Source organism: Dysidea avara, chromosome 4 (assembly GCF_963678975.1).
Source record: "Dysidea avara chromosome 4, odDysAvar1.4, whole genome shotgun sequence".
Lineage (NCBI taxonomy): Eukaryota > Metazoa > Porifera > Demospongiae > Dictyoceratida > Dysideidae > Dysidea > Dysidea avara.
Genome location: NC_089275.1, coordinates 3,416,186 through 3,426,019, shown reverse-complemented (window position 1 = coordinate 3,426,019; position 9,834 = coordinate 3,416,186). Strand labels below are relative to the sequence as shown.

The following is a 9,834-nucleotide window of genomic DNA, read 5'->3' as shown; positions in this document are numbered from 1 at the left end:
AGATTTTTCAAAGGGTTCCTGTTACTCCTTTGTGGGGTGTTAGTTAGTCTCCACAAAAATATAGGGGTATTAAATCCTCCCTACACTGGGAACTCCCCTAGGGGAGTAACAGTTACTCCTTATTTTTAACAGTGTAGTCCTCACTGAATTTACAAGCTTTTAAATGGCATCCCCTACTAACTGCTATAGTCCTTTTCACTATAATGTACCTATACTGCTAGAACTAATCATTATCATAACGTACAGGAACTTTCTAAAAACATTTTGTGATGAATTTGTGGCCTATCACTGTTATTGAAGCTAGTACTCTAAATTGTTTCACAAATCAATTATGTATTAAAGTTGTTCATTGTTTATAACTAGTAATTAGCTATAACACACGTAACACACATATTGTGACTTATTACTTATTGGTTCTTTTTTACGTAAATACTGTAGTAATTGTATATGTAATATAATGCAACTTACTATTAATTGTAACATACGTACTGTAACCTATTGTTCACACTTAGTAATTGTAGCATGCATACTCTCTAACTTATTGATTGTAACATATGCACATTGTTGGTCCGGCATGAATTTGCACAAAGGTTGAAATACTCTAATAGAGCAGTCATCATAATATTATACTTTAATAGAACAGTCATCATGACATTCTAATAGAGCATTGTTTTAGCCATTCCAAACACCTGGACAAATCACCATATTTGTATGTTTTAGTATTCGTATTAGGATATGGGCCGCCAATTGCAAACTAGAATTCAGAGAAATGAACCAACTCGCAAGTCAATCAACAACAACACTGGTACTAATAGTACAGTACAACAAACGCAATGATATACAGAAAAGGACAAGACACAGTAAAATGAATAATTATCATTACAAGGCAATTACAAGTTCATGAATACAATAAGCTAAAGGAAATTGGAATTACAAGGGTAATTACAAAAATAGACACATAGCTACAAGTACAAAATTTAATGATACCATACAAATAATTACTACTGCTGTATATTTTTGCCATGCTTCAAGGTATGAAGTACAAAGAGTGTGTCAAAAAGCAGTCTCAAAAGTTTGTAAATTAATTTTATAGCAGTCTCTCCAATACAGACCGATATGTCCAATATGCTAAATGAGATGATATTAAGTGGCTGACAACTTTTGATGCTATTCAGCAGCAGCACTCTATTCACTGCTGTACTATGTTGCCTTATATTTACATTCCCATATGTCTCCAATACATTATTTTGTCTCTTGAATCATAGCCTTATGACCACCGAAATTAAAGTTGGCAATGGTTTTCTGCTGCAAATATGTTTGTGTGGAGTTTTATGCCAATTATGAGATTATTTTGCAATATAGCCACCACCACAATGTTATGTTCTCTTTACAAGAAATGACCCAGCACATGTTAGTTACACCAAGGTGAGCATTTTTATCCATGTAGTTTTCAATAATTTATTACTATGCTAAAATTCAGTAAATTTGCACTACAAATTGCCCATCTCCTTGATGCACCATTTTGGTAGCTGTCAAGGAGCTGTACATTAAGAGAAAAAATAATCATATAAGCAGCTATAAATCAACAGTACAACTCCTTGCTTTGCATGCACATTGTATTTCTGAGTGGAGGTGACTGGTACAGAATGGTTGTACTTCACCATGTGTATGCTGTTTTCCCATCTGCAAGATGCTAAATGCATGCAACTATTTAGTAGATTTCTATGGAGGTGACCTTTATTCAGAGGGTCTTACAAGGAAGGTTACACTGTGGTGCATGTATTAAGGTATTTATAACAGAAAACAGAAGTTAAAATGTTATTGCAAAGATCGCAGTAAGTTATATGCATTTGTTCAATTGTGCCATCTTTGGGACTTTTTAGATATGGAGAAAATTTTGCCTATATTTTAAAGGACAAAATTGCTTATGACTCCACCATCCTAGCCTATTATGGATTTTTAAAACTAAGTGTTTATGAGATCCTCAGGGTGTACTGCAAAAGGCTATGCTACAGTAAATAAAACTAATTCCATTAATTTGAAATTCTCCCAGAATCACCATCACTGGTACAGTTATTAAAGATCTAAATATATATTATAATCAGCAAAATCTGACGCAGTTGTGGTATAATATAAGTGATGTATATCACTCTAAGATGAAGTTGATGGTCAATATTGCTACTCTTCAGAGGAGCTCTTAGAGGAAAATTGTGGGGTCTGCATTAGAGATGAATTAATCTACTTTGCTATATAGATACTAGCCACCCCTATGGATTAGCTAGAGTGGTAAAGTGACTGGAGTGGTAAAGTGACACCACACAAATCCCTATTTTGACTCTCTGTCATAAAATGTTAGCTAGTTATATGTTCCATTCAATACAACACTCGTCCTTCAATTACCAATGAAGTCTGACTTCACCTAATGCCAATAATGAAGATCATCTATTATAACTGTGATTGTGAACTTCAACAAATAATATTATAGCTATTGTAACCTGGTGGTGCCTACCCCTTTGCACATAATAATTTATAGTAACACAATAACATACTGTAATTGTTGAAATTACAAATCTCTGCTTTAAAGTAACAAGGTTTTCCAATTTGTCTCACCCACACATTTTACCTTAAATTTCATACACAGTAACTGGTTGGAAAGGAGGAGTTGGGTGATTGTGCCTAATGAACCCTTACAAAAACCAATCAAATTTCAGTTACTTCCCAAGTAATTGAAAACATCACCTCTTTCCTGTGACATGAAAGCTACTGAAAAATTTTGTGTGTATGCATGGTGTAAAGAAGAATTGAGGGTGGCTTTTTAATTGGGTGATTTTTTTTGGGGAGAAATTCTCAAATTGGCTTCATGATCGTTACTACACTAACTACTATCGTATTGTATGGTATTGAATGACAGGTATTTCACTCCAGCGTTATTTAATAATGTACACAAAGTGATACAGAGTACAAAGTGCTAGTAAGGTATATCAAATATTCATCAGAATATGATCAAATGTTAATGTATTCTAATTTTACAATAATACAGTATACTATTACACATACTAAAAATCTACTACATGCTAACCCCAGCTGAAATATAAACAGCATATCATATCAAAATTATAAGTCACAAAATCACAATGGTATACATGAACTTGTAGATCCATATTTTTAACCAGAATAATCATCACCATTCTCTTGCATCATTGATTTCCATATGTCCAGCTGTTCTACGTTTGTATCTCATTCTCTTACATAGTAAGCTTAAGTATGTCGCAAGAACAATGAATGAAACTAGTACAGACAACATGTCAAGAATGTCAAAATAATAAAACCAAGCAAAGGTCAGTGCATTTATTAAGGCAATTACCACACAAATACTGAGCAGTGCTACTAGATGTCTGTACTTAGTAGAAAAGCTCAAATAGTTTATGAAGAAGATAATTGGGAGCAACCAAAATACAACGGCTATGTTATAACTTCTACCATCCAAACTAGAAACAAGTAACACAATTAGTGACATCAAGATAACAGTGTCTAAAACATTTAAACCTTTTCTTCTGTATGGTTGAAACCACAAGTGAACTACTAGAATAACACTGAGCACAAACAGCAATAAAATCAGCTTTATTGAGATGCTATCATCACCAAAGAAGAAAACTGATTGAAAAGCATCAAACAATGGGTCTATAGCAAAAATCACTTGCCGACACATCAAGTAATAAGCAGCAAACCAGTAACACTCATCCTTGTAGCAACCTTGTAGTTGATCAACAATTGGCTTGATGTTCATTAAGTTTGTATTGCGATATTTAATTCTGTATTGTCGTAAAATCAAGGTTACAGGGAGACCAAGTCCAACTGTTAGTTCAAGTAGTATAGCCACACTAGCGTAAAACCCATGATGATGGTGAAAATATGTAATAGATGGAGACCAGTATGCCTTCCATGATGATCCCTCTATATATTCATCAGGAAGTTTTGCATTATTAAAGTATGGTAGTGGTCTTAGCAATTGTACTGAAGTATATGAAATAGAGTTGTAGGATAACAATAACAGTAAACAAATGGATTTACTGTTAACAACTTTGCTGGTGGTTCGTGCTACTCTTACCGAATATCTGGATGCTATGGAAATTACAACTACTATGAATGTTACAAGTATGGGATGGAAGTATACTATAAATAGATGATCCAAAATGTCAAAATCTCGAAAGCACAAATGCAAATATGACATAAATGGAGGTTTTAAATTACCCAAGCTTGAAAACAATGGAAGGATAACAGAGAAATCAAAACGTTTAGCAAAACAACCATGATAAGCATTGGTATAATGAGGATCATAGTAATAGTTGTCTTTGTTGTCACTTGCACTTACATCACAGATGGCTGTTCGAACTATTTCATTATATACAGAAACAACTTGTTCCAAAATACCATAATAAAAGATTAGACCAAAAGCATATCCTACAATTGTATCAAACTGAAAGTGCAATAAAACTAACATCAATATTAGTACCAGACACCAGTACAAGAATGAGGCTGACAAAAACACCTTCAAACTAGACCTCACTGATGAAGTCAAACAACTGGAATAAGAAATACAATTGGCTGTACCATATTGAATGGCATTGCAAAATTCACGCTTACACTCTCCACATGAAAAACACTCTCCACATGAAAACCCTGTCCGGTATGGACTACACTGAAAATCTTCACTATATGACTGATTCAGAAATTGTATTGAGCTGATCCACTTTTCAGGATCACAAAAGCCCAGAGGACAAGACTTAACATAACGGTGGAAACCCTGCTTATACCAATAACCTGGTACAACCACAAAATATCCATTAGGACATGACATTCCTAGTACAGGCAGTTGAGCATCACATGACAATTGCTTGCAAGTACCATTGGCATCACGGTAATGCATAATATCATTACATTGATTCTCAAGTTCTCTCCACTTTATCACTGCGGATCTCGAGTCAACTACACCACTAACATTTATTGTGAGATGCAGAGAAATTGGCGTCTTGTAAAATGCACAGCAGCAACAGATAGCACTGTTGTTAGAAATTACTCTTGCATCAATGTCAAATGTGTAGTTAAAGTGATCATTTTTTCCCCAGCAGTGATTACGGTAGTCATAACAATGCATATGTAAGTAATTTTGATCATCACAGGATAATGTGCCATTAACTGGACCAATATTGTTATCAAAAATATCTCTTGCAACAACTCGAAATTTTAAATCATGAGGCCACAAAAAGAGTGAGCCATATTCATAATTATAGTTTGATTGACTAGCTGAAACATGAACATCTAGAAGGCTGATATTGTAGACTGAAGATGAAAATAATTTTGTCATATGAATGGTATATTATATGTGCCGCATGTACGGTCCTGTGAAAGATTGAAATAAGCATAGTTGCCACCTTTAGCAGCAGAGTTGTGGTTATAAACTGATGCATCCTTCAACATATTGTAATAATGAAGCAAAGTATAAGGATCAGACGATCTGCAAAAGACATCATAATAGTAAGATAAGTTAACATACACAGCTCCTCCATATGACAAAGCAGTGTTGCCAACAAACTCTAAGATTGTTTGGTTCACAAAGATAGTTGATTGTTGGTCAACAAATATGGCTCCTCCATTATCAGCTGTGTTGTCATAAAACAAAACTGTAGATCTATTCATGTATAAATTTGATTTCAAAAGATAAATGGCACCACCATTGTCATTGGTGTTTACATTGTTTTTAAATACAACATGTCCTGAAATATTGATGTTTCCTTGAGAAGTTATAGTGATGGGATAAAAGTTGCCATTAAAGGTTACATTACCTTCCAATACTAGGTCACCTCCCCGCATATTAATTGGTACAGAATTATTAGCAAACTTGCTTGAAATTATTCTCACTATGCCGCTAGTGCCTTTATTAAAAATCACTGTGCCTTTGTCACCAATGTATTGACTGTTGTTGAGGGTAATGTGGTAACCAATTGAAAATGACCAAATTCTAATGGAATCAGAATTGTAGTAAAACAAGCTACCATTAATGTTTATTTCAGGCTTAGAAGGGTAGTGATGATCATAGTAGCCACAAGTAGAATCAAATATTTCAATTCTAATTACGGATTCCTTAACAGCTGAAATGTACAATTGTTAATGTTTACATTTGCAAAGCAGAAACCAAATCCCCTACACTTGTCCCATGTAATATTCTGTATGGTTACACCCACAGAGTTATAACTAAATATCCCACCTAGATGATCACACTTAACAATAGGATTATTGTATCCTGTTAAGGTGATATTTTCAAAACTGCGTCGTATGTAAAGAAGAAATGTAATGTTGGACATTATTCTTATCTCAGTATTAGGAATCACTAATACAAGAGCATTTGAAAGACTAGAACAAGAATGCTTCCCATAAGCACAACACTCAGGTGTATCACAACCTTCTTTGTCAACAATTATGACTCTCTCATATTCTATGCTGAGTGGTATTGGTGTGGTATACTGAAATAAAGTGATACACCAGATCAAAACAATAATCATCTTGAGAACCTACAGTTACAGATACGGGTACAATATAGCTGTTAAAAATTCACAATACACATTATTGTACTTGCTTTATTCCAATAGATACGTATGGCTAAAATGACTACTATTGGCTATTGGTAACTCTTGCATATAAGTATTAGTGTATGTTGTTACCTCACCAAAACAATGGACGGAAAAGTACTATAGATATATCATAGCCACATGGGATTGGCCTGATGTAAATACTCAGGCCATAGACCCCACAGTATTGGCATATAATTTATATCAGATGAATCTGCAGTGACCATGCACGGTAAAAGTTATGACATATACGTACCATTCAGGTGTATTCACCTAATAGCAAAGCTAAATTCCCATCATTTCTTTGCAGTGTTGGCTTGTGAAACATTCATACATTATACACAGAACTATCCCAAAGAAGAGATTGAGGGTGTCCCTGATATCAGTGGTACTATTTAACTTCCATTGTGGAGTTTAAAGAAAGCAAGTACCTACCCATACACAAATTTCTACCATGATACAGGTCTGTCACATGATTAGATTTGCAGATCTGTCTCTAGGTGATGGCAGGTCTGTATTTGAAACTGTGACTTATCTTGTTCTGTTTTGTCAAGTGGTCGTCACTTATCTGTCACATATGTGTTATATCTCTGTAATGCACCAGCAATTGTAAGGGTTTCTACAGAGCTTCTACAGGTTCCTACATGGCATTCACTACCCACCCTACATGTTCATTAGGTAACCATAAAATATTCATTTATTTATAATAATAAAGTAATGAAATAACAAGTAGCTAATCAAATGTTACTGTCTCTTGCACTAGGTCACTGCCTTTTTATTTTCCGTCTGGCATTGCAGCAACAGTCATTGACTGCATCTTTCAAGTCAGTTTTTGCAGTGCTTGGAAACTTATTGAGAACAAACTCTATAAAATAAAAGGTAACCACAATATTTACAGTATGATAACTCACTGTAGCATGCCCCAAGTACATCTTGATCCAATGCTATATGATCTTTTTTCCCTCCACCACAGGCATTTGACCGACTTAAAATATCATCCGAGAAGAAAACTCCCACAAGATTTCGCATTAACCGGGTAGCAGTATGGCGGCAGCTATCTACAGCATCATCTAATGCTCTCCTGGTGATAAACACACCATATCCTTCCACTAATTCAATAGGAGGAGGCAATTCCTGTTGAAGTAAATGACAGTCACAGAACTACTGTAAAATAGTTATTACCTTTTTGAAAGCTGTACTTTCCATATGAAGTCTCTAAATTATATTTATGGTAACCTTGTAATGTTGTAATAAGTCTAGTGTACCTTTGCAGAAGTTGAGTTTTCAGTCAAGTAATGCTAAAATGGAATAAACATTATAATTGAATATTTGCACACAGGATGTGTTAGAAATTAATGTAATGGATACATACTTTTGGGGCTCTGCTTGAAGTACTAGCTGATGAGGATGACAATGAGCTGGTTGAGCACTACAAATATATGTTAATGCATGTATAATGCTGAAGTGTTTATCATCAAACCTTAAAGGCTCCAGTAGTGCTACTGCAGCTTGACGATGACGATAAATTACCCTGATTTGTACAACTTAGATGCATTGCATGTGTAGTATTGTTCTATTTTGCTTACCATGCCAGAGCTACTACTTAGATTTGACCAGCAATCATAATGCTGTGATATTAATGAACAATTGTTAGCTTACAGTGGTCATTACATACCACAGGTGCTCCTGATCCTGGAAATGGACTAGAAGTATTATAACCCTGTAAAACACAAGGTATTATTGCTGTACTGTATCATCTAATGATAAATCCTACAGAATAGTCAGTGTATGGATGATTGTATTCTTCTTCATAGTATGAGTCATCCTGAAAAAGTTTATGAAACATGTACTTACACTATATAACAAAATAATGTGAGCATACTTACCAAATAATTTTGTGCATTCCAATAGCTGTCACTGTCATTTTCATAGCTTCCATAGTTATATTGATCATAGTCATACCTTGATACATAGGTAACCTAAAAATTAACATTAATAATAGTTAGTATAAAGGTTTGCTGTAAGTATATTCGTGATTAAAAGTAGCCAATTTACCAATACCTAGTCTAGATGCAGTCACCCATTTGTAGCTACCCACATACATAATCTAATATTGCCAAACAACATATGCCTAGCAGACATAGATATCTTACATTGGATTTATCAGTACTTGTGAAGTTTGCAGCAGAGGTTGCTATATATAAAATCCAACAATATAATCAACATACTGTTATTGTAACAGCATTAAAATTTCATACATTGAATAAAATATATATATAATGCACAAGGTCTGTTAAAATACTTACGTTGGTTTTCACATTTCTTCTTGCTTTGCCTCTCCCTTCTTTCAGCTGCTATACAGTTAACATATACGTAATTTACATTATTTAATGTCAATTAATAACAAACTTACTTTGCTTCTCCTTGTCAACTGCTAAAGTAGCTATATATAACCAAACTGACATGTATGGCTGATATGCAGCCTATCAATAACTTACTTTGCTTTTCCACTTCCGTGCTATTTGTGATATCCATCATGCTGGCTCTTGAATCCATATCTTTTGCTTTTTGCAATGCAAGTTTTATCTCTTCCTCTCGTTCAGTACTTCCTTTCTTTTTTTTAGGTGGCATTGACTTGGGTGTATTGGTTTTCTTCGTTTTTGGCAGTGGTTTGGCAATTGTAGCGTCACTTGTCACATGGTCTGGCTCTGACGATGAACTTGAAGTTACAGCACACCCTAAAAACTTTTCTTTAGTGAGTTCATAGTCAGCTAGTTTCTGGGCATCTGCTTGCAACGAATGATAATCTCCTATAAGAGTATATAATAAAACTCGATTTTTTTCACGCTATATAGCCAGCTAGCTGGCTAGCTTACAACAAACACAATTGTTAACAAACCAGATAGCTTAAGAATCTCCACGTCGTAGTATCGTTTCCCTTTGACAGATACCTCATCTTTGTTTTCATCCCTACATGCAGCTTGTCATCCTGTACTGCTGACACGGGCATCGTTCCAAATTGCTCGTCTGCTATCCATTCCACAAGGGCGAACTTCTTCGTCATTTTTAGCTACGAAGCTATTCACTTGCTTTCCCTTAAATAGCTCAAGCACAATCCTGCATATACAATCAGTAGCTAACTACGTCAATTGTGTTAGTTGCTCACAAACAACAAGTTATAAACTGCACAATTTTTCTTGATTGAACG

At 34.7% G+C, this 9,834-nt stretch overlaps 1 protein-coding gene across 1 annotated transcript; it reads right to left on the bottom strand.

Moving 5' to 3' along the window:
* Nucleotides 1-7,309: 7,309 nt before the first annotated feature.
* Nucleotides 7,310-9,463, bottom strand: LOC136252411 (uncharacterized). The gene is made up of 14 exons (XM_066044844.1): nucleotides 9,125-9,463; nucleotides 9,040-9,069; nucleotides 8,933-8,980; nucleotides 8,780-8,820; nucleotides 8,513-8,605; nucleotides 8,401-8,451; nucleotides 8,302-8,346; nucleotides 8,213-8,254; nucleotides 8,107-8,157; nucleotides 7,999-8,055; nucleotides 7,892-7,924; nucleotides 7,809-7,841; nucleotides 7,538-7,760; nucleotides 7,310-7,491 (listed from the first exon to the last, which is right to left on the bottom strand). The coding sequence occupies exons 1-14, from the start codon at nucleotides 9,255-9,257 to the stop codon at nucleotides 7,391-7,393; spliced, it is 981 nt and encodes a 326-aa protein (XP_065900916.1). The 5' UTR covers nucleotides 9,258-9,463; the 3' UTR covers nucleotides 7,310-7,390.
* Between the last annotated feature and the right edge of the window lie 371 nt (nucleotides 9,464-9,834).